Genomic DNA, 25,359 nt, shown 5'->3' with positions numbered 1-25,359 from the left:
AAAAAAGGAGATTAATCAACATCACAGCTAGAGGTCTCTTCCAATCCAATCATCTCTGGGCCCTCAGTGAGCTTCAGACAGTGAGGGGAAAAGGTGAGTTAACATAAAAGATGAGTGAGTGGACAGTTGGGGGCATTGAAGGCACTGGGACAAGTCTGCAAAACAAGCATCACCACTGAGAAGAAAAAGGAACTGAAATTTGTAAGAGTTAGGAACCAGAGTTCCATTAGGGAGTCTGAGAACGGGCAAGTACCAAGTGGATAACTCAGAGGTTCTGACTGCTGAAAGGGAAGTTTCAACAATAATGAAATATGGAAAGCTAGTTTCTAAATTTTCTCCGTTGTAGCTGCAATCAGGCTAGGCAAACAGCTTTCCCTGTTTTCGGACAAGCATATTCAAATCACAAAATAACCTACCTTCAGATAACAGACTCACATTTCCTGAGATTTATTTTTTAAAAAATAAAAATCATAAGTATTAAAAGATCACAGACACTGCATTCTTAATCATCCTTTTGTTAGGAAATAAGTACTCACTGGATGGATTCCCCTCCCCCCTTTTTTTTAAACGCACCTTCTTATAGTCTCTACTGCCCACTTCTTTTTGGCAGCTTTTCGGCGTCCCAAGGTTCCCCGCCACCATGACTGGATAGTTATTGCTAAAAATAATAAAAATGAATATTTTGCAGTAATTAAGCTCTGTAATACAAAACTGACTCTGTACATGAGCTGAGACTGAAGAGTGCTCAAGAAAGCCCTCTCCAAATAAATAATAATAAAAAAAGCCTTCACAGTGGCATATCAGAAAGAACATAATTTCTTAACCATCTGATACTATGAATAAATAACCAATGTCAATAAAAGCATCTGCAGATGGGAACCGCTGTATGGAGCAAGTGGCTGCTGTGTGAACATAAGTTAAATCTTCTCTTACTCAAGGGTCTCAAAGACTAAAGGTGGAAGGACTGGGCACCACACCTAACACCCTGCATTTTACTTGCTGCAGCAAGGCTTTGGTGATTTAAATTCTTGCATAACAAACTCAAGTCATCTCTGACCTCTTCTCTAAAAACCACAATGGCCATTTCAAATCATGCAGGTGACGCTACTGTAGTTTCAATTCTCACATACCTGAGTGTTTCATGTGTAAAAATTTCTTCCGACGGTAGAAACCTCTCCATGTGGCCTGCATTTTTGTTGCTGAAGTTGCAAGAGAAACAGCAATTTAAAATTGTGACCAAACATGAGATTTTTTTTTGTTAGAAAAAGCCATTTTTTAAAAAACAAAAAGCACAAAACAGCTAACTGTCTGTGAAGCTACTATGCTGTGTGACTCACCAAGACTTTGCTTCCTCACTTCCAGAGCATCTTCCGTTGCAAACAAAGTCTTGGGAAAGCGGATAAAAATCTTTGTTCTAGAAATAGAAATGCAGAATTATGTTCAACATGCCAGAGAAGTTTGCTTCCTGTCCTTAGCATCCCTTTTGGCATCTCTTATCTTTTCCCTGCCCATCAGACAAAGAAGCCTTATTTAAAAGCAATGACACTGATTTCCAATAATTCATAATTCCAAACTAAAAAAATATAGGAACTAACCGTCCCATTTTGTATTCTTCTGGCTTGTAGCCAAGGTGTTTCACCAGCACGGCCACTCCGTCATGGGGCCGTCCATCCCATGTAGGCCAAGTGTCCGGACAGAGTGATTTGTACCTGTAAATTGACAGCAGGAGAAACCTTAGCAAGAGAAAATTCAACCTGTATAATGTAACAGAAGGGAAGAGAAGCTATCCTTCTCTCTCCCTCAAGAAGTCTTTCAGGTACAAGGGCTGCCTTCTGCTGTTCAGAGCACCTCCCCAGCCACAGCATGCATAGGACAAGGCAGAAGAGGTAAACCCAAGGTCATCGTACCTCTGCAAGAAAACTTCATATTTCCTTCGGTATGCAAAGCCAGCTCTGCGCACGCGCAGGTTCTCCATCAAGCCCAGGTATTTCACCTGATGTCGGATTAAAACTTCATCAAATCGATCTTGAGAGACCATGAAAATGGAGGAACATTTAGTAATGTAGAGCTGCCCCTTCACAGGGGGAAGGCGCTTTCAGTTCTTTGTTTTATGTTAATGGATTACCTTTCACCTTTAACCCATCCTCACTGTGTAAATCCCACACAATTTCCTTTGTCCTCCACATTCCCCCCCCTTTTACTATACATTAAATAATGTATCCTTTAGTATATATTTTATATACATTTTTAACATACATTTATTTGGTTCAAAAAAAAAAAAAAACATTCTCCTTTATGCTCTTTGCAAACAGGAAGAGGAAAAGAGGGAGAATAAATGAGATTATTAAAAGGAAGTGATGTAACTTCACATTCTTCACCTTAAACACGACCCTACTCCATCATTTTCCGCAAGACCACTGCCCCGGTTCTGATTCCTGGTTGCTGGTACTGCCACTGCCTCCCCACAAGCTCTGGCACTGGCCCAGAATGAAAAGTCTTGCAGGACTTAGTCATTTGAGCTCCTCTCTCTGCCTCACTGGCTGGGATCTAGTGATCTATGCAGCTGTCATACAAAAAACATAGAGAGGAAGAGTCACCAGAGCCATACCAGCCTGTTTAGCGTCGTTAGGTTTAATGCAACGAATGTATGAGGGTTCCTTGGACATCAGGATTTCCATGAGTTTGGAGAGGCTGTTCTTAAACTGAGCTGCTGCCTAGGAAAAAAGAAAAACAGCTATGTATGAAGTGATGACTTACAGCTAGTATTGTGCCTGAGGAACAAACATCATCTTCTCGCCTTAAATATGAGAGGCTTGCATTCAGATTACCGCATCAGGTGGGACATGTCTTTAAGAACATCCAGCTCCTGTTTTCTTACCGTTTCAGGTCTCTTTTTGTCTGTCAGCTCTGTCCTGTCAAAACACTGATTTATGATCGGATTCTCAGAGTTGCACATGGTCTGCAGAGAAAGACATTTTCAAAGATGAAGCACAGAGTGCATCTCAAAACTATCAGAGGAACATGGACCTAAACTGGGTGGTTTTTGTTTGTTTGTTGTTGTTTCAATAATAAAATTAACTTTTGGGCACTTCAATTTGTCTTTTCATAGTGCAAGCCCTATGAGCACCCATTCTCCAGATGGAGTCTCAGCGCATGTTTTCCCTCAGATGCTATCCCATTTTGCACCCGATTGTTTCCGATACTCGGCAAAACAAACATCCTCTGTCCACACTCACCTCCTTCAAGTTCCGAAACAGGAGGTCATTGTTTTTATCTAGAAAACCTGGAAGGAAATAAAAACCAAAAAAAACACTCAGGCTGCCACCGCTGTTCCATAGGAACTTCACAACAAGGCAGGAATTCAAGATGAGAGATTTATGCCGTTAATCAAACGATATGTGAAGGTATTCTATGCCCACATCAATCTTTCCATCTAGTGAAGTAGATTTAATTAAAAGAACAGGCGATGGGAGGAAGAGGAGATGGGAGGAAGAGACAGCCAAGATGGGGCACACACTTACCTGCAACATTGTAGGTGACCTCTCCAGCATAGTGCAAAAGGCGGAACTCTTCCCGCCCCAGTGACTTGCGAGTCTTTTGGTCAGCGAGCTTGTGCCTGGCGAGAAAGCCAAGAGGTTTCATGAGGAACAAACGGTTGTTCAGTGTGGGGATTCACCTCAAAACCCTCCATGGCATTTGACCCCTGAGTGGGACTATATGAATTTGGGGCGGGGGGGGACGGGGACAAAAATCACACTTGCTGATCTTAAAGGCTGAAAGTAAAAAAAAAAAAAGTGAGAGTCATCAACCAGTCAGTCAGCTCCCAGTCATAAAATCTATTTCCATTTATTTCAAAGGAAGGAACTTTCGGCTTCCTGGTGAGGCTGCAGGGTGGGTCTGATATGAAATTTGAGCAGCGGCAGCAGGCGAGAGGGCCATGAGGATGCTGGCAGCACGTTGGCATGCTCATGGGATGGCATACAGACCCTGATCTGAGCAGAGTGTGTGACAGAAAGAGACAGGTCATTTGGAGCTGCTAAATAATCACTCCAAAACTGAAGTGAACAGTCTTGAAAGCTACAAACACGGAATTCATACCAATTAAACTAGAGTGAAGGCAACATGGATAGTTTACCAAAGTCAAGGGAGAAGATCAATATCATCTGGAAAGCAGACACATGCACAACAGCAAATTAGTGCAATATTAAACTCTCAGGCACATCAATTTCAAAATCACCAGCACCGCTTAAATCACTCTAACGTGATTACATTCTAATACACCTCCGAACACTTTTACGAGCGGAATTCCCCCCTGCTCTAGTTATTCCTCGGCTAGACTTCAGTCATCTTTCCCCAGCAAGTCATCAAATGCTGGGGAATGATCTGGCCTAATACTCTGAAACAGAAGAGGAAAAGCAGAGTTCTTCACACGTGGAGTATTGGGCCAGGTCTTAGAGCAGCCAAGAAATTGCAAGCCTGCAAATTCCTTGGACACATTAGCAGAGGGATGTCAGGAAGAGATAAGAGGTAAGAAAGTAATGGAATGTTTTGTTGCTTCTATTGTATTTTGAAGGTTAGTCTTCAAAAGAGCAAGGCATTTAGCATCAATAGCTCTGTCACACACCTGGATCCTACTAGTATTACTGTCCTCAGCTACGGGAACACTCACGTGAGAAAATGAGGGTGATTCTTCACAGTTTCCTCGAGCTTCTCCAAGAATGTTGTATCTGTGGCATCCCCAGGTCTCAGACACTCTTCATCCTAAAAAGGAGTAAGCAAACACATGCACTCAAGCACTGACTTCTTTGCATGCTTCTCAGCATACAGGCCAAGTCTAATTCTATCTCACTGAAACACCATCCTGATTTGACTCTTTGGTCTTTTAATAGCGAGGCCACCTCATGCCTTCACTTCACTTAGTTCAACAAATGAGAACTACTGAGCTGAAAAGGAGAACACGTTTCTTCTAGGCTGCCTGGATTAGAAGCTTCTTTCCTGAGAGCAGATGAAGATGATGCAAATCGACTTCTGATGATGTCACTGTCTTGTGTACTACTGCTCTGCCCTCCAGTGCGAACAATCCTTATATAAGCTTTAACCCTTTTTTCCCACGTTATTTCTCCTTGTTTTCCACCACAAGCTTTGCATTTAAAAAGGTGCTATCAACTCACCAAAATAGAAATGATGCCCTTGAATTTCTCTTCTACCAAATCGCAAATGATTTTGTTATTGAAATACTGAACTGGTTCCCACTGCAAAGACAAGAAATCACACTTGAATAACAACAATCCCGGGGGGGGGGGGGAGGGGGGAGAAAGAAAAATTCAGTACATTTCAGACAACACATTATTTAAGTAGTCTTTCTCTTTACTCATAATGTTTGTTTTTCTAACGCTGCCTTCAAGAAGAAACCTTTTTATCAGAGTAAAAGATTACAATGGCCTTACTCACTTCCATGCGTATCATTTGCTATACTGATACAGTTTAAAAAGAAAGGAAGAAGAAAAGCTCCTTCAAGCATTTACTTTGGAGGCTATTGTTATTAGCACCTCCATTTCTTATCATCTGTCTTCTGGTCCGTAGGAGGTGATATAAAGAAGATAATGGAAGCGTGGTGATGCTGGCTCTCTTACCGCTATGCCTTCTGACTCGTATTCCTCTTGTTCTGACTTTAATGTGAGCTCTATGAAGAGCTGCTGCAATTTTTCATTACAATAATTAATACAAAATTGCTCAAAGCTGCAGACAAAAAACAGAGAAAAATAATCAGTAAAACCCCACCACATGTAAAATAAGCTGTAATCAGTGGAGAGAAGCATGAATACATCTATGTATAAATTGAGAGAAATAAAAGAGACTTAGTGAATTTATAGATTTATTACATTTATTATTTAGTGAGTCTCACGAAACAGTTCTAGAAGGAATAGAAAATAGGCATGAAAGGTAATACAGAGGAAAACACAAAGTTTTAAGAAGGGCTCACAAATATCATAAATTTGAGAGTCTAGGTTCATTGTTATCTGTCCAGACTTAGGGTCCACACAGACATAATCTCTTAAGTTGTTCAATAACTGTGTTTTCCCATTCACATTCCCCCAGAAAGACAGCAGAACAACAGTCATAACTGTACTAGAGACTTATACAAAGGCAGGGTTTAAGATATCATATGAATATGCTCAAAAAGACAACAGTCTCTTTAAAATACCAGGATGATAAGTAGCTGTAAATGCTAAATATTAGCTGGATGTCCCAAGTATTAGAAGCTCCTATTTAGAAATGTGGAACTTGGGCCTTTCAGTTACCCTGTGATGATCAGTTATTCAGCTGACTTCCTAAAGTTGAAACATCATCTCTTTCTCTTTTACTAAGTACCACCAGACATGGAAAATGTCTTATTTCACCATGGCGGAAAAACACTGAGCACTAAGTCATGCATAACTTACTCAAAACTCAAAGACACTGATGGAAACAGACCTGTTGTGCTGGAAAACTTCAAATCCATAGATATCAAGCAACCCTAAAACTGTTGTACTTCTCCAGCCTGGAAATTCTCCCTCCTGCAACAGGGCAAAAAATAAACGTTCATACATAGTCATAGCTACAATGCATCACCGATCTTCCCCATTTGGTTATGGTATTTACTCCTTATCCTCCTCTTAGTGGAATACAAATTCATTTTGAAATCACTGTATGTATGGTACTGTGGCATGGAACTGAGCATTTCTCTGCTTTGCAGCTACGAGATTTGAAACCCCCTTGACACTTGGCTATATACCAAATAATAATAATAGGTTCGTTTACCTTGTAAGCAAGAGACTTGTTAACCTTGTTCACCAGCCAGGAGAAAGTGCGTCCATATATTGCCTTAGCAAGAGCATCCCTTGCATAGGCTGCCTGCTCCAGGTTCAGAGGACTGATTAACTGTATGCAGGAGGAGGGGAAAAAAAAGCCCTTCAACAGCCATTCCACTGAGAAATTAAGTTTCCCTAGTTCATTGTTAATAAACAGCCACTTAACAGCACCCTGTCTGGGTTCGGTTCACATCACTGTCTCCCAGATGCACTGGCTGTGAATCACTATCAGGTTACAGGAGACTTGCACTGACAGTCTCCTTTGAGAAGTGTCAGAAGTGAACTGCTTAACTTGGTAAGAGAGCTGATGGCAGCTAGTTTGCTTTAGTTCCATATGCCTCCCAGGTCCCCAGCTCATTCTCTTACCTCTTCCCCTTTTGCTATGATCTTCTTGTGGATCAATGAATCTCGAAGTACAGAGCCCTCAACTGCTAGAAGCTGCAAAGCAGTAGAACATTAACTTGTGAAGCCGTACATTCAATTTATCAATATTTACTTTTAAAAGATCAGAAAGTCTAGTCTTCAAAGCTACAATCCAGTGAAACAGTCTTCTATTTCCCATTTAAACTAGCAAGACTTTTCAGTTCAATCCTTCCTTTTCCTCTCACACATCAACTCCTTTCTACCAGTTATATGATCTAACAATAATATCACTAATTAGGCTTGACTATTCTTGCCCAGAGAATTGACTGAGCAGAATCACAAGGGCTCTTCTTTCTTCAAGTCTTCTCCAGAGTAGGTCTATTCTTGCCCCAGTGCTTGAAGGCAAAAACTCAGTCAGTGGTGGACTGAGTAGTAAACAGGGGAGTTGTTAATTAAGAAGTGTTTTAATGTTAATGTTTGCATTGTATTTAGGTCAAGTAAGAGTAATTTTGTGACAGAAGTCCTAAATTCTAAATCCTATTCCAAAACAAAAGAAAAGTGCCAAGTTCAAAAAGTGCAAACCTCTCTAATACATTTTTAATGTAATGTATCTCTAACAGAATGATACTTACCCTAGCCAGATACTTAATCTGATTCTCTGTAGTCACCTGAGCATTTCCTTGCTCATCAGCAGCAAACTGCACATTCCCCAGATGCAGAACACTAGCCACAATGCTCAGCAAATCCTAAGATGAAGCCAACAGGGAGAAGTCTGCCTTATGAGTTAGAAACAAGTGCAGAAAAAAAGCACACCTAGAGAAGGTAGTGAGATTTTTGTGTTAATTATTCTAATTACCAGGTCATACGTTTTGTTTCAGGATTTTTGCAGCAAATTCAAAGGCTGCCCTTGACCAGAAATAACAAATCAAAGCACAAAAATTCCATTAACAGCAGGAAAAACAGATTTGCTGTCAGACACGTCTTACCTCCACCTCGTCGTCATTGAAGCTTATAATGGTCAAGGCCCTCCGCACAATCTTCCAATCATTTTTATCATTTATGGAACTGACCCTTGCACACTGACCCTAAAAAAACACAGTGATAGAAATATATTGTTGCCAAAGATGTATTACTTGTGCCGAATGCATTTCTGCCACAGGTTTCTTTTTATAGCAGTCATCTCAGTTATTTTTGAAGTGAGGGAAGGAAGCTACAGAGTTAATTGAGAATATATTTGTCCTATAATATAAAGTAATAGTTATTAGTTAATGCACACCTTTACTAGGTAATGGTACTGTTGTGGACTCTTTTCAAGACCCAGCCTTCGCAGCAAATCCTCTTCCCCTCCTTCCAGCAGCTGGTAGAAAATGTGGAAGTTCCTCTCTCCATGATTCTGGTGCACAACTCGAGACTTTTCCAGGAGGTAGTTCAAGATGTGGCCCCCAACAGGTGCTCCCTAAATCAAACCAGATAAATTGAAATAGTTCATCAATATAGGGGAAAATCGTTCTGCTTTTATGGTGGTCTGTTCAAAGACAAAAAGGATGTAAAATAACGGTCTATAAAAGCAAGAAAAATATCTGTCATTTTGTATCACAATCTCTTTCTCATTCAGAAATACACAGTGGTAATTTGAGTTTTCAAGTGTATGCAAAATAAGATATAAAATGAAAATGTAACACTATATACATATATGAAAATATAACATCATTATATAGGTCATTGCTACAGCACATACTGAATACTGTCTTTACTTTTATATTCTCCTTTTCAGAAGGAATCTGATATAAAAGAAAAAAGCAACAAAACTGAGTGTAGAAGGATTATATAGAGAGTTTTAAAAAGGGAAGCATGTTCTAGAAAATCCTCCGCAACCAAACTTTGCGAGAGGTAGATGCTATTCATGTGGTCTGCAGAGAAATGCAAACCAATAGCTTCATCAGTACAAGTGAGCAGAGGCAACAGAGTCCTCCTATGACTGGGACAAATTCTGAACTATAAAACAGATTTCAAGTTACCCTGTAATCAAACTGCACATCCATGTATTTTCCAAATCGGCTGGAGTTATCATTCCGAAGGGTTTTTGCATTTCCAAAGGCCTGAAATGAGGATGTATTAGAGAGAGAGAGAGAGAGAGAGAGAGAGAGAGAGAGAGAGAGAGAAATCGAATGAGGTTTATAAATACTTTGGTGAAGTTGTCAGTTGCTTATGTATGGCCATTAAAGCCCAGGTTTATTCCTTTTGCAAGAGAAACCAGGAAGAAAACAGGTAATTTCCCAAATATTAACGCTGATCTTTCCACACAGTGCAAGCACCACAGAAGGGGCATGCTTCTGAAAACAATTCCATGCCCCCTAATAAATTTAGTTTAATGCCGTTTCACTGCTGACAGCACGTGTCACGTCTGACAGCCTTCTCAGAGCTTCCTCTTTCATCACAGCTATTGGCTCCCAGAAACCCAGAGCTCTGCTCACAGAAGGCAGCATCCTAACAGGCCTAGGCCTGCCAGGCTTTCTCCTCTCACGGGGAGCATGCCTTTCCCATGCACACAACGCCGGTCTGAATAAAGAGCGGAAATATTAAAAGGAACTACAAAGACAGCTCAGGACTGGACACTAGAGGACACCACAGCACTAGAAAATGCGGTCATAAATATGTTTATCAAAGGGCAAAGCTGCCCACAGCAGATGTGTCAAGGTCTGGCTTTGCAACTGTATGCAGCCCACCAGGACTCTTCCCACTCCACGACTCTCTTCCCTGCAGCCTGGCCACTCCCGATCTGCTCCTGGCAGACAGCAAAGGGCTAAGTGAATTTGGCAGCAGCTGGTTGTTCCTTGGCTTAGAAGCAGCCTGGGATTCCCGTGTGCAGCATGAATGATCTGCCCATGTACAGTAAACAAGCGCTCCCAGGATACGCTACCCACTGTGCACGCACAGCTCAGCCATGCTAGACAAGCCTCGGGGGGTCCGGTTGCCTCCACCTGCGGCTGGAAAACACGAGCACCCCTGCATGACTCGACGCCAAGTTTCGATGCGGCAGACTGACTTACCTCTAGGACTGGATTGGATTGTAACAAGCGGTCCTTCACTGTTTCAACCTGTTGACTGGCTGGGCAGGTCACAGCGTAATACTGCAGGATCTTCTTGGTGGCCTCAGTTTTGCCAGCTCCGCTCTCCCCAGATATCAGAATACACTGATCCTTCCTCTCCATACGCAGGGAGCGATATGAATTGTCTGCAATAGCATAACTAAGGAACAGAGATAACCAGGCGTTAGTTCGTTTCCACAACTGAAGGGCAGAGACTCCTTAGCTAAGACTACCCCATACTGCAAACTCCTAGCAGAGATATCTCAAAGAGAGCTATGTATCCATGGAATGTGTCAGAGCTCCTTATTGCTCCTACACACAGGTGATGACATGGGAGGTTACCGTGGACCCCGAGATCTCCATACACATCTTTACCACTGGCCAAGAGTCTGTAGTATGATAGCAGAGATCTATCACATTAACTACCTGCCCTTTTTGGAAAAGGCTTTGACGCTATTAAAATCATTTGGCAGTGGATGTGCAAGGCTATAAAAGGGAAAGAGCAGAGAGATCCATTTGCTCTCTCTGACCATTTTCACATACTCAGATGAGGAGAGTTTCTGTAGAAAAAGCTTAAATGGTGCAGATAAACTTACTTTGCTAAATAAACATGATCTCTCAGTGTTGTTCCCCACAGGATGAAAATGTTTTATGTTCAGGCAGCTTATTTTCCATTGATCTTTATTCTAGCTTGTCCTTTGAGCAACGACACTCTCAGAAAATCTTTGCTGTGCTGCACTATCTGGATGGCTACTACAACGCGTCTCCTGAATAGCCCAACCTCTTGCAGTTCCTCTGGGATTGTAGGAAGAATTGGATTAAGTCAGCACAGACTAATAAGCAGCCTGAAGGCTACATAAGCTCCCATCTTAACCTGGACCAAACGTGACCGAAACCACTAGACACTTCCCCCTGTCTGCATGCAGCCAGCGCTACCGCTGCTATCTCTCGACCTAGTTCCTAGACTTTGCCCTTTTCTCCCCTCCTTCTCTTTTCCTCCCTGGCAGGGTCTTGTAGCAGGAATCACACACACTTTTACAACATCAGAGAACAGGAGGACAAGTTTGACAATGGTGGCAATTGCTTAATGGAGGGACAGAGGAAGAGAAGGACCAGATACAAGAAAAGTGGAGAAGGGAAAAGAGGAGCATTAGCCTTCAAAGTGCAATCACATACAATGACCTCAATAACAATATTTTTAGCTGGCTTGTCTGTGGTTATCAAGCACATATCCTGTTCTCATATACTTGGCAACCTCTTAATAATTATTGGGCTTTTTCTTGTTTTTTACTCTCATGCTGTGGTATTAATTAAAAACAATCACATCAAAATAACAGCCATGGCCTTCTCAAGTCTATTAATATGTGGTGCTAAGGCAACACTAACAAGCTACTTAGCAACACAACTGTATGTTTGCCCCACTAAATTCGTTGAGTTCCTTTTCCCATCCAAATTTTGCCTCTGCATTATTTTGAGAGCAAATCAGCTGAATAAATATAAATTTCATTTAAATTTTAAGACTTGCCTCTAGACTGCATGCCTTTACGGAGGGCTTTCATAATACTTTAAGGAGAAAATTGGCAGCCACGCAAACTGCATACTTTGTACAGAAACCCATTTATCTAAAGATGTTTGCTGTCCCATTTGCAGTCACCATCTCTGAACCCCAAGGCAGGCTATAAATAGGGCAGGATGTGACAGATCACTCTGGGAAGTATGCTATGTTTCAAGCCCATTGGGATAACTTTTTTCCTTTGAATGACTACATGTGACGCACTTCCCAGAAAATCCAGCACCCAGGCCTAGACTTGAACTATTTTGATGTTGGAATAGCAATACTGAAGCATTTTGGCTTTCTAGAATCAGTTTTGAAAAAGAGGGGAAAATATACCTGAAATGTAGGAGAGAAAAACACAATGTATAACACTATAGAGCATTTCACTGCTTCTGGGAGTATTTTGAAGTGCAAAAATAATCAAGTAATGTAACTTTTTAAAAAATGGAACAACTAACAAAAACACTGATTTCCCAGTTGGAGCAGCACTGGTATTTGGTACCTTAGCTCTCCAGGGTTTATTTATGAGCTGTGCCTTTTAAAGTTTTTCATGGGACTAGTTACAAGAAGAAAGAACAGCCTAGGAAACGACTGATCACTCTGTGACACGTGTCTCTGTGCAGAATTACTTAGCAGCCCATGTTACACGGCAGCATTGCCACTGTGCTCAGTCCTGTATCTACTGAACGCAAATAAAAAGGAAGCCACAGTCTCAAAGATTTTCCAGAGAGTCACAAATCTCTCACTTAAGGGCAAAGAGGCCCCTAAAAGTGCTCAGATCACAGGCAGAAGCAGGTGCTCCTAGGCCAGATCTTGGCTTTGGAGGCAGGACTGAAAGAAATCCACGTGCCAACAGCAATTTGCAAGCAGGAGCTCAGAGAGCTAAAGCTGGGGTCAGGCTGGACAGCCTGCGGCCCGAGCTGTTACCTCTGCATGGTCTTGGTTGCTTCACTAGGAACAGCTCGATGCTGATTTAAGTCACTGCAATTACTTTCTTGTGGCAGATCTCTTATCTGGGGCATGTGCACATGGACACGACGTACTGACAAACCCAGATCAAGGGTAGGTCTCAGTAGGTTTGACATTAGGGTTTTTCAGGTTTAATCATCACCCTGTAGGTCCAGGCAAGAAGCCTGAAACACTAAAAAATTGCATTTTTATCATAAAAAATATAACTTTAAGTGTCCTACTTTCCCAAGTAATGGCTTCTCTCTCTTCTGTGTGCTTATAGTGCATTCTGTGTTTTGCTTACTCTCCTGGGTTATGTGCCAGCAATAAGAAACAATCCAAACAGTTCACTTGAAAGTGATATCATTTAGTCTTCCAAGACTTTCTTAAAAAAAAAAAAAAAAAACTTCAAAAGGTGCTCAGAATTTGGCCCTTGGCTGTGAAAGAAAGCATTCTGGAGCCAAATGTCCTCAGTTCTTAGTGATGCTTCTCTTCAGCCTGACAAAAAAATTCAAATACTTTCAAAAATAACTTTCAAACCTCAAACTTCTTTTTTTCAAATGGGAAATTGGAAACGCTCACCAGGCCAGGCCATGTAAATAAATACATTCCTTGTTCCAACAGGCTCATGGTATCGTAGCAACAAGGGAAATACCAGATAAATATTGGTCAGGCAGCAACAGAAGAGGTAGGAGGGAAAAAAAATAAAAAATACATTGCACATATAGACACACTCTTTCCCCTCATTAGGCCTACGCTGAATGAGCGATGTAGCAGCCGGGGAACGGCACAGCTGGGACAAGCAGACCCCGAGTAACCCTGGAACAATGAACTCCTGTCCTGCCAGGGCTGGGTAAGCAGCTCTGTTCCTCCAGCCAGGAAGGAACCAACTCCCTTTCCAAATACTGCTCTTGCAAAGGCAACTCATCCTCTTTGGAGAGAGAAACAGGAATAGAAAGAGCCATACACCACACCCTCTGAAGGAGCCTTTATATCCCCATGTTTTTTAGTGCTGTATCTGGGACAAGAAGTCTTATTTGCTTGCTTTCACATGTCAGTATTACACGAGCCCCAGTGGGAATGGCACAAACTGCACTGTTTACCCACAGGCCACTCACAGGTGAGGAGAAACTTCATAAAAGCTGACACCGCGGTATCGCTCCATGTGCTGCTTGCTGTAGATTTCCAATTCCTTGTATGGATTGACAGACACCAGAACTGAGCCAATGTACGTCTGAAAGAGAGCAAAAGGAGAAGAGATTACCCGAGGACTAACAGCGACTCCTCTTAGAGCTCACAATTGCTCTGAGGTCCAGCTTACTGACTAGGGCTCCCCACAGCAGGTCCATTGGGGACGCTGCTAAAGACTTCCAAAGAGGTCAAGGGCCCTGAAGAAGCCACCTCTTAGCACAGAAAGCATGGCATTAGAGGAGGTATGCCAGATGCGTCATCTTGGCTGGAAACATAGATCCTACAGACTGTTTTAGTCCTTCTAATCAGCAAGGATACTGGATTATTTCTCATCTGTTGTTTCAGATCGAGTTCTAGCCTGAGGTCGTTGAGCAGTCACCACAGTGAATTCATGTAATGCAAGAATCTGGTGCAAGTTGAATTTTTGGTGTTGGCAAGTCCGCCAAACATCAGCAGGTCTCAACTAGAGCACTGCAAGTGAGGCCCTACATGTGTAAACATGCCACTAGCCCAGACTAGTTCTGAGGCAAGCATTCATGGGCTATAAAAGCTGATACTACCATCTCCAAATCCCTCCAACTGGGATAGGTACCATCTTCCTTCCATAGCAAACATCCGAATTTAGGTCACTGATGACCACTTTGGCTTCTGTCACTCTGCTACTCACATAGATCAGATTCTCCTTGAATCGCTTACGTAGATTTTCAATAAAAGCTGCTTCGCTGGTGAAGTTCTCAAGCAGGACAAAATCCTGCACCCCCACACGGTCGCGGGCTGTCAGAGCGCTCTCCATGGTCAGTCGAATACCGTCACTCCCTGCTCCCTGCAACCAAAAGCAGAGGAAGGTTGAGACATCTGTGATTCTCTGTGCAGCTCGAGGGCCATTAACCACAGTTACCCATGGACAACCTATAAGTGGGAGAGGATATTAGAGCAACCTCACTGCTGTTGAAAATGCCACTTAATGTATATAAACACTTTATCAATTAGCTTGTACTAATTTCTTTGATGGAAGACAAGCCAGCACTAGGAAAAAGGTATCGCTAGATTTCTAATCACTAATTAAAAAAATGAAAAAAAAAAATGGAAAAAACACAAGCATTTCACAGAGAGAATAATACTAAGGTTTCCTCTCTCAGGCATCCTTCAGCAGGATTGAGACTGAAATGTGCCCTCATCTCTTCTTCTTCACTGTCATTTTATAATGGGAAGTAATTTTTAGGTAAGGAATCTTTTATGACTAACAATGATGATTCATCTTACGAGCAAATAGCTTCACATTGCTGACCAATCTAAATGCTTTAGCAAAATACCCAATGGGAAAATCCTGGGAAAATTGAGAACTAATGAGAGAGAACAATTACTGTATCCAAAACCACAGTTATGAATTTAGCCTGTGACACTAATATCTATCCCACGCATCAAGCAGCTTCTATTCCTTGACCCTCCTTTTAAAAGCTACAGTTTCAACATGATATAGTTCAGGGAGAAGAATCTTTGGAAAACAGGTCTGCTGATTTCCTACTTCATTCAACCTCACATATTAAAAATAGGACAGGAAATGTGCACCAGGAGACTTGATCACTATTTACAGGGAAATTTTCTACTAAAGGCAATAAGAGGCACTGGACCTGTGACAGATGATATACAAGGCAAAGAAGATGAGAGGACACAGAAGTCAGAGACAAGAGATACGATATATTAAACAACTTGCCTCATATCTGCCTGTATGTTCTCCTGTTTCCTTACAGTATTTTAAAATCATTCTTACTTTGAAAACCCTTCACAGCAAGCACCTTTCTCCAGACCACATTCTGGAGCATCTGTTGTTATTTTCTGGGCTATTTTCATCACTGGCAGGAACACCACTGGAGCCGCTAGTGCAGGAGCCCTAAGTCATGTTGCATTGTAGCAGTATAACAAAGCAGAAATGCAGGATCCCTGCTCAAACACTATCTTCCAGTCCCAAAGCCCTGCACAATGATGTAGATGATTTTTGCAGATTCACATTGTCAGGTGGTGCCTTTTTGCTCCTCAAGATATAAGAGCAGTCAGAGCACAGGGACTGATGGCGCACAGGGGAAAAAAATACAAAATAAAAACAGTCTTGGTCAGAAGAAATTTTAGCTTAAGGTTTGTTTTATTAAGCATTTCATATTGGTGAAAGAAATATGGAAAAATCATGTACAAATATCTCAGACTGGAAATTAGAAGGCTTCTACCAGAGTGGTGCAATTCTGGACCAGCCTTTGGACAAGGTAATAGGAACAGAAGCAAAACCAAAGGAAAATAACTAATTCTCAAGTGAGTAAGTTTATGAATACAGTTTCAAAACACAGCTGCCTGCAAAATTACTGAGCAGAAACTTCAACCCTTGCACAGTTAATCCAAGTTTATATAATTCTGAAGACTTTCACAGAAAATGTCACTTTGCAGTTTCAGCAGCTCTTTCATAAGCTGCTCCTCGGAGCTCAGGACAAACCGAGCCCAGCTGCACACATCCAGCTTAACAAAGAAGCTACCTATCCTACTTCTAACACAATTTCCTATACAAAACACACTGTACTTCTTCAGAACAGGCGTTTAAGGCTAAGCAGTTTTTGGTTTCCTCCATGCTTTTTCCTCTCACTCAACTTCAACCTTTCAATCAATGAGAGCAAAAGAACTGCCTGAAAATTTCAGTCCTTTAAAAATAAACAAACTTTTTAGCAATAATTAAATGTGACCAGGTTACCTAGTTGACAATGTGCTGTCAGATTCTCCGGAATATAAGCTTTAAGTGCAGCACTGTACCTCCCCAAGCCTAAATTCAATGCAAAGTCTGTATGTTCAGCCTTAAGCCACAGCTGAACAATACCCACTCCTGTGCCACCATTTGCTCATCTGCTTTACTGCTTATGCCCAAGTTTACCATTAACTTAAAATGTCTACACTAACTATTTCACTGCCAATAACTTCAACAGATGCAATGCAGGAGGAGGTAGAAATACATTCTTTAATGGAAATAGAACAGTAATGCAGAGGGAAGAAAGTAGGGAAAGAAGATAACATAAAATAACACTTTAGTCATTTTAATTTATTCACCTCCATGCTGTTGACATATATTGTCATCTTTGAGACAATTTCTTCCTAAATGTTATCAGGCAGACATAAAATTTGGTGGCTGTCAGTTAAGACTAGAAACCCCCTTCTAATCATTAAAGCGGCTCAGCTACGGACAGGACCAGCTCCCCATAGCATCTTCGCAGCAAGACCCCTTTTTCGTAGATACACTTATCCCATCCAAAAAGGCCTCCGTCGACAGTTCATTTATACCTTTCTCTGCCCTGTGCTATGCCAGGGGGCAGCCTGGACAATTCTGAAAGCACGGAGACAGGGAGTACATGCCCTGAATAATTAGGAGAATACAGGCTGAGAAGGTCTGATTAGACCCTTCCTCGGGAAAAAGCAAACAAAACAACAAAAAGGGAGTTTTCTGTAAAGCTGCTAAAGTAAGTGCAGTAGTAGATGGGTCCTTCTCGCCGCAGGAAGGCAGGCAAAAGGGGCAATGCCACTTGCCTTCTGCGTAGGTCCTTGGGCTCGCGCTGCTTCTAGCCCTTGTGCAACACACTGGGCTGAAAACTAACTCAGATTTTTTTGTGGAAAGTAATTTTAATTCGGGCGATTTCCCCACACTCATTTCACCCTTACTCACTAGCCCCCAAGAGACGTGCGGTCCAACGTCGCCCCCACCGAGCAGGACAGCCACCCATCCTGTGCACGGCTGCTCCTGTGAACACGGGTTACTTGCCTCCGAGCAGAGCCAGGGCAACTCACTAAACCAGCAAAATAATAAGCAGGTGAAGAGAAGCAGGTAGTTTTCTGTCAAGTTGAATCACCCTACCAAGGGACCAGGTGAGGGCCAGACCCAGGGCAAGGAGGAAGGGACCACAGGTGAGTTAAATCCTTCCGGCATATGGGTCAAGCCCAGCCACATGCAGCTCCAAGGGACCCATTCCCACACTATTTTAACCCACTGTTTGCATCTAATCTCTTCTCCAGAGCTGTCAGCACAACAGTGGCTCCCTGCCAGGAAAGGAAAAGCCGTCACCCCTGAATGGTGGGACCCAGCCAGCGCAATCACCGCAGCGGCATTACTTCCACATGCCTTTTTCTTCTGTGTGATTATATTTCAGGAGAGACTTGCAGTGGGTGTAACTCAGTGCTGCTCAGCGCAGCCTGCAGAGCCGGGCACGTTTACGCTGGCCGAGACTGGAGCCCTTCTTCGTGCTCGTATGACAGAATCAACAGGAGCAGAAAACAGCCCATACAGACAGCTCTGGGGAATACAAAAGCACCTGAAACCATACCCCTGAGCGTCCTGAACTGAAATCACAAATCTCTGACAGTGTTGTCAGGATGGAAGCAAATGTATTATATTTGCACTCTACCAAAGCATGTTAAAGACTTTCCTCTGATTAGGTCTCTGGGATCTAACACACCTCTGAAAGGAAAACCCAGCCCTTCTAACCTCTGCACAACAAGCTCCAAAGCAGTTCAGCAACTCGGTCTGAACACCCTGGGGAAATCTCCATTTGTGAGGGAAGAAGAGAGAGGGCAATTCTTAGCCACAAGCAGAAAAGTTCAGGGCTGCTGTGAACCAAGGAAGAACCTCTCACCACCACTTTGTCCATGAGCTGGTCAAAGGCCATGCAATGCCCTAGTAACCCAGTACATACGCAGCAAGATTCCCTAGCCTTGGTTTTCCTGAAGAGTGTCACCGAGTGGTTAGTACTAACCCCACAATTGCAAATGCACAAATGCTGCTGTCAGCTGAGAGCACAGGTAACACCCAGCAGTTCAGGCCACCCTTGCTTCTCCTGGAGCACCCATGCGCAATGCACGTGAAACATCTACAGCCCTCAAAGCAAACCATCTCATATGGAGCAGGGAAGCTTTCTAATCATCTGATTTCGAAAGAAAAGTCAAACAACATAAAAAGATTTCTGCTTCTACACCTAAAATGTATGCTTTAATATTTTCCTCTACAATGCATTATTATAAACTAACTAGTATCCATTCTGAAGACCAGGGGACTTGCACTAAAATCACCACAGGAAGCTGATGCTATATGAGAAGTCAGGCATCTTTATCTTGGTATCGAAAGAAAGATGATTGATCTATGTGTTTCAGAAATAGTTACAAAGCCGGGAACGGAAGAACGGGCAAGAACCAAATTTGAATGGGAAGGGAAATTCAGATTAGATTCTGGAAGACAATAACATGCCCAAACCAAGAACAAACTTCTTGTGGGGAGGTGGCAGTTAACATGCATTTGTCTCCTGGGTAGTATGACATTCTTCAGGATATCTGGTCATTTTAAAGTGGCAGGCAAGGAAAGAAAACAAAAAGAAGAGAATAACTCTTTTTTCTTTTTACATTAAGAAAACAACAATGAAAATAACTAAGATGGACCTGAATCAAGGTCAAGCACTTGCTGCCTGCCAGTGATTCCCCGACGGAGTGAAGAACAGTCTCTCAAGGCCCTACCTTCTGCCATACTGGAACAGCTACACATTTGGGACAGAGAACAAACACCAAGTTAGTCAACAGTTGGGTTGGAAAGAGGGCTCTCCCTGGGAGACCACTCCATGTCGCATATAAAAATCCCCTTCCAGCAACCATGTGGATTTAACTACCATTCTCTGAAGCCAGCTGAGCTCAGAGAATTATTTATATGACACATATATCATTCATTGGGCTTGTTTAATGAGAAATGAAATAACAAAATGAAAAGTTTGGTTTTACTTTGAATTATGTAAGCTCAATGAACAGTTCGCACTACATTTCCCATAAAGCGGGTAAGCTGTTCTGAACAGATGTCTAGAGACTTTCAGACTGATTTTCAGACTGAAGGAGATCAACATCTGAGGATGAAGACTAACAGAGTCAAAGGGAATAACTTTAACTTGCAAAAAAGTTACCATGTCAACAGCTGCCACTCAAGGACCATTTATAGCAGAATCATTTTTTATTCTTGCTTCTTTTGGAGCAATACATCGCCTACAAAGGAATGTCTGGAGCCAGGGAGCGCCTGCCCATGCTCAGAACTTAGTTCTCCCTCTCTGATACTTCCCTCCTGCTCCTAAAACACATGTTGAATGGATTTAACTGTAGAATAAACTATTCCAAAAAAATATAATAAGGAATGCCACTCCCTTGACAAATTCTTTTAAACTATTTATTTTGAAGGCTTCCCTATTTTAAGCACAGAAAAACTGGAATACATTAAAACATAAAATAACTAAATAACTAGGGGAAACAGGCTTATTTTGCCCTCAAAAAGGGCAATTACCTAATAGCAAATTACCTCTAAGTTGAAATTCTGCCTCCCTTACTTTCCAAGTTACAGAATCATTCAATCTCCCTCCAAAAAATGCAAAGCAGACTGGGAAATGTGAGCAATGTAATCACTGTGCATGTATTTTAAGTATCTCTTAAATGTATGTAGGTCATGAGGAATTAGAGCTGTGGAAACAAAAATGTCATCTTTTGAAAAATAATAATACAGAATGTGGATGATGCTGCAGTTAATTACTACTCTTAGTATATTAATCAATGGCTTTTGACACTTAAAATTTTTAGAATAGTAAGTATCTAAGGAGGTCAAATGTGAGTTAGAAATGCAAATAATGAGAGATCAGAAACCAAGGGCAGACCATAGTGATTTACATGGGAAGCAGATATCACTATTTGTTCAACGTTTAGAGCTAATTTTATTTTCTTAACTTTAACGTTTGCTTTTTAAGTTAGGAAAACAAAAGAAGCAATTAGAAGCAAAAAGAAAAGAACAGTTTTAAGAAGTGACTTGAACAGCAAAACCGTTTACTGCTAAGAGGGAATGTTGATATTTTGATCAACAAGCTAAATATAAAATATCAGTAAGAAAAATGAACTGGACAAACCAGAAAAATCAACAAGGCTGGAGAAGTGACCCCATTGAATTTCTATATTTAGGCAGCTGGTTATTCGGTTCCTGGCCTGGTGGTGCAAGCTGCGTTGCTAGTTTAAAGATACTGCTGTGCGTACTGTAACCAGCAGCATCACCTGCGACTGCTGGCCATGGGCTCGCGCATCCCACAGTAGCTTTGGAAGGCAAACAGACAGCATAAACGTCAGGAGCTCAGCCCCCTGCCCTGAAACAGCGCTTTCCAGTAAGTTTTGCCATTGATCTCCAGGTCAGACAGAGCAAGTGAGATGGGAGCAGAAAGCCAAACATGGACCTACAGATAAACATCACGGCACCCACATGCATCCCCAGTGGCCTCCTAGTTCGCAGTGACGGGGCACTGACCCCACAGCCTTATCTAATGTTCTTTGATAACTCTGGTCGTATTCACCTCCTACAGCACATGTTCTTTCATCTCTCACTGCAAATACGACATGGCTCATGCTGTTATTCCTACTGCGCTCTGCCCTTCCCCATCCCAGACACTCCCACTTCTGCTCTGGATGCCACACGCCCCACACAGCCATTTCAGCCCAGCAGGTCTTTCCAAGATAATAAAACTTCCCAAACAGTGTGCACATTACAGTGCATTCATGGCACACATGAAGCGCATTTCCATGCCCACTTTTTCTCTTAGAGAGTATCAAACACCACCCTGGCCCCTACTTATCATACTCACATGTATCACACCTAAAAGCACCTTCTCCATATCTACTACTGGGCATAGGTTTGTTGGCTCCCACAGCCCCCCTAAGCCAAGTAGAATTCAAACAACCCTCTGAAGCACTTGTGCTCCACCTCTAAATGCCCAGCTGTAAAGAGGAATTAGGCAGATCCTCCAAAAGCTCTGTGCTTCCCTCCTTCACTCAGGCCCAACTTGACCAAGACTAGGTCTCAGACAGTGGCCAACACAAGACTGCTCAGAAAAAAGAGCAAGAAACTCCAGATTAAGCAGGTATGGGATGTTCTGGCCCCACACTGACTCTTCTCCAACAGCTGAAGTATTGCTGAAGCCTAGGGACAGGACGTTTTCAACTCTTCCTCAATTCAGTAGCTCTACCAGGTAAAGCTTTGGAGATTCTCAGCCGTATCAAAGTCCACACCTAACCTTTCTTAACGAAGTTCCTTCATGCTGACCTCAACAACTGTCAGTGAATCCTGTGGCCCAATTATGCATTATACAAAAAGAATCTTTGCATCTATTAGACAACTTTTAACTTAATTGAATATCCCTCCTGTATTACAACACAAAAACAAGAGCTCAGTCTGCTTTCTCTGTAGTACTACTGGATATATTCTTTTGTCTCCCCTCTTATTCATCTTTTTTTCTCAGATAAGAATCCTAGTCCTCTCAATCTTTCATCACATACTCATTTTTCTAAGCTCACAGTCACTCTTCTGCAATGCTGGACATAGACCCAGGCTTTCTGGCTGCTGCTAAAATGCAGACTAAGTTTTGCTCAAGTAAATACACCCTGAAGGAACAGAGTGGCAGTGAGTCCTTAAGCAGGTATTTCCTGCCATTCCCCAGGGCGGTAGTCACAGAGAAAGCAGCCTGTGTCCCTGGGAAGCACAACCAGTACCCGCACCAGCATGACACATTCACACGCTCATGCCCAAGCAAAGGCTCCACCCTTTCTTCTACCCCAGCACAGCGCACGGCTATCCCCCCTCTTCCCACTTTCTGACCTCCCACCTTGCCTTTCTCTTCAAAACATACCGCCCCCCCCCCATTTCAACCACTTTCATGTAACTTTCCAGCTAAGGGGTATTTCACAAAACAAGCTCAAACATCTCGACTTCCTGCTGAAACTGAGAACTTCTTTCCTTCCTCTTACACCAGACACACATCTGAAAACTGCAAAAAGACCAAAAGTGTTAAATAAGTCTTACCGCAGCTCTGAACTTCATTTCTGCCTCCTTCCAGCTCCCCCAGCACTTTCAGAGACTCAGTTTAGGCTGCTGCATAAAGCAGGAGTCTGAGGACAACTTCTCTCTTCTGTCAGTTGCCTTCTTCCCCCCCCCCCCTTTTTTTTTTATGACATTTTCAGCGCAGTCAGAACTCCCTCCCTCCTCCCCAGCTCCTACTGGAGCATCCCGGGGAGGGCGGTTTACAGGGGAGGGAGAGGAGCTCTCCTCCCCTTCCAAAGGGGAGAGCCGGAGGGACGCGCACGGAGCGGGAGAGGCAGTCCCAGAGAAAAGTCGTCAGCTCTCCTCCGCCGGCAGCCTGCACACGGAGTCCCCGCTGCCCAATGACAGGGAAAAACGGAAAGAAAAGTAATCAAAGACGCTGGAAAGCCTGGTGCAGAGCCTAACACGCAAAACCACAGCAAAAATGACAGGAAGTCATATGCTGCCTTACAGCAAATTTTTTTCACTGAAACAGTTCGCTGCAAACAGTAGCATCAAGCAGGCTCCCCTAAGCCACTCCAAACTCCCCCAACCACAGCAAAATCTTCCACGCCTACAATTACACTTGTAATCGTTCTCTTGGCAAATCCAAGGACCACAAAGAGTCTCCGGGGGTAGGAAGTAGTTTGTCTTGTCCGTCTTTGCAAGGAGTTAGCATATTTGCTCAGCGATATTACATACCAGAAGTATTTTGAGATGTCCACTCTCAAAACACCCACTCTATACGGAGATCCCTGAGGTCATTATCACAAAATAACCTGTACTCCAATGCTGAGCGTTCAAGACATTCCCTTGTAGGAAACAGTCAAGAAATTGTTGTCCTAGCCTCCAGGCCTTGGAAAATTTAGCTCTCCCAGAGGCAAGCACAGGTTTGGTCTCACTTAAAAAGATTAATGGCTGTAGCTACATTAAGAATGTGAAAAATCATCAGCCCATAGAGATATAGGAGCATTTTGAGAAAAATCCAAATGCATATGTTTTTGCTAGCATTGGGTGGAAAGTGAAAGCACACATGGTAACAGACACAAGCTGAAATGAGGGAAATTCCAATGAAATATTAGGAAATTTTTTTTCACAATGAGGGCAGGGAACAGGGGCCCAAGGCATTGTGAAACTTCATACTTGGAGATACTCAAAACTGGACCAGATAAAGCCTGAGCTACCTGATCTAAGTTGGCCCTGCTTTGAAGTGGGGTTGAACCAGAGACCTCCAGAAGTCCCTTACAACCTAAATTATTCTATGATTCTCTTAATTATTTTGCTCTCAGTGGTCTAAGCCATATATGTAGTTTAAGAGCACTTGCAAGCATAGCCAATGAAGTCATGGACATGTTACAGATAGTGCATTACTCTGGCCCAGGGCCCAGTCAATGTTCACCACCTTTCAGGTATTTCAGGTCACGAGCAGTTCACATACCGGCATGTAAAGCACTTTCAAGGGCACTGGCAGTCGGACAGACGCTTGAAGGAGATGAGCTCTGCCCAGAACCACGTGACCTTCCATTTCCAACCACCAGTGACTAAAAAGTTACTCATCCATTTGAAATGACACGCAGCAGCTAACGAAGAAGATGGGTTTCTCTCTGCGAGTCTCACATAGATAAACACAATCTGCACAAAGCATACTGCCACCCATTTCTCCTTTGTAGCAGCCTCTTAACAGGCTCCTCTCTCCAAATGGTTTCTAACGTGGGACTCTACAACTAGCCAGGAGCACGGCAATTGGCAACCACCAGATGCAGGTTAATCCTCTGTGCACAAGGCACTGCCCCCCATAAGACACAACACCTAACTTGCACCTGCTACAAACTTAGTGTAGCAGCGAGTGTAAGCTCGTTAGCTGAATTTTCAGAGTCCATTTGTTTCAAACGCCACATATTGCACAGAGTAAACTTGCATCTGATCCAGCCTCAATGCCTAATTTTTCACAAGAGCTTTACCAAAATTAACAGGAATATAATCTTTCTGTAGGTACATCATCTGAAGAAAGACTACTACAGACTTTTGCATCTGCTCAAATACATCTGAAATTTAGATATCGCACACAAGTCATTATCACACCGAATATTAACTAACATCACTGGTTCATTGTCACATGCAGCTGAACAGAGGTGGCAAACTGAAAACACCCTTTCCTCCTTAGTTAGCTTAAGACTTTTTGGATCAATCACAGGATAGACGAGAAAAGCAGAAATAAACCAGTTCCCTTTCTCTTCAAGGCTCTTTAGCCCTTAGGTATATTAGTCTCAGATATCATGGTAAGACACCTGGTAGCATTATTGCTACTGGATCCGTACTCTACACATACCTGCCCCAAACCAGCATTACAACCATCTTCGTTGTTGGAATCCATTTAAGCCGGCCATTTCTGGCAGTCATCACCCAATTTTCCCAGCACCAACACATAAGTTGTCTAACCATTGAAAAAGCCATGCCATGAAACATTCCCAAGTCTTCCATGAC

At 42.6% G+C, this 25,359-nt stretch overlaps 1 protein-coding gene across 4 annotated transcripts in view; it reads right to left on the bottom strand.

Annotated features, from left to right (window-relative positions):
• Positions 1-25,359, bottom strand: part of MYO1C (myosin IC) — a 59,712-nt gene that overhangs the window by 8,779 nt on the left and 25,574 nt on the right. For 3 of the 4 annotated variants that reach the window (XR_009960402.1, XM_062592356.1, XM_062592358.1), the window contains 22 exons: positions 14,665-14,820; positions 13,925-14,040; positions 10,265-10,463; positions 9,233-9,313; positions 8,491-8,670; positions 8,201-8,299; positions 7,847-7,960; positions 7,218-7,289; positions 6,802-6,921; positions 6,475-6,557; positions 5,634-5,739; positions 5,172-5,252; positions 4,670-4,761; positions 3,522-3,616; positions 3,237-3,283; positions 2,879-2,959; positions 2,609-2,714; positions 1,908-2,025; positions 1,596-1,709; positions 1,338-1,414; positions 1,131-1,199; positions 574-658 (listed from right to left, as the gene is read on the bottom strand). Coding sequence is in view for 3 of the 4 variants with exons in the window: in XM_062592356.1 (XP_062448340.1) it covers positions 574-658; positions 1,131-1,199; positions 1,338-1,414; positions 1,596-1,709; positions 1,908-2,025; positions 2,609-2,714; positions 2,879-2,959; positions 3,237-3,283; positions 3,522-3,616; positions 4,670-4,761; positions 5,172-5,252; positions 5,634-5,739; positions 6,475-6,557; positions 6,802-6,921; positions 7,218-7,289; positions 7,847-7,960; positions 8,201-8,299; positions 8,491-8,670; positions 9,233-9,313; positions 10,265-10,463; positions 13,925-14,040; positions 14,665-14,820 (2,291 nt within the window). In the remaining variant the exon portion in view is untranslated. Of the gene's footprint in view, positions 1-573; positions 659-1,130; positions 1,200-1,337; positions 1,415-1,595; positions 1,710-1,907; positions 2,026-2,608; positions 2,715-2,878; positions 2,960-3,236; positions 3,284-3,521; positions 3,617-4,669; positions 4,762-5,171; positions 5,253-5,633; positions 5,740-6,474; positions 6,558-6,801; positions 6,922-7,217; positions 7,290-7,846; positions 7,961-8,200; positions 8,300-8,490; positions 8,671-9,232; positions 9,314-10,264; positions 10,464-13,924; positions 14,041-14,664; positions 14,821-22,878; positions 23,019-25,359 lie in introns of those variants that run through there. The other variant, XM_062592357.1, reaches the window with a different exon arrangement.

Source organism: Rhea pennata, chromosome 20 (assembly GCF_028389875.1).
Source record: "Rhea pennata isolate bPtePen1 chromosome 20, bPtePen1.pri, whole genome shotgun sequence".
NCBI lineage: Eukaryota > Metazoa > Chordata > Aves > Rheiformes > Rheidae > Rhea > Rhea pennata.
The sequence above is the reverse complement of the archived record's forward strand: the minus strand, read 5'-3'. Positions and strand labels throughout refer to the sequence as shown.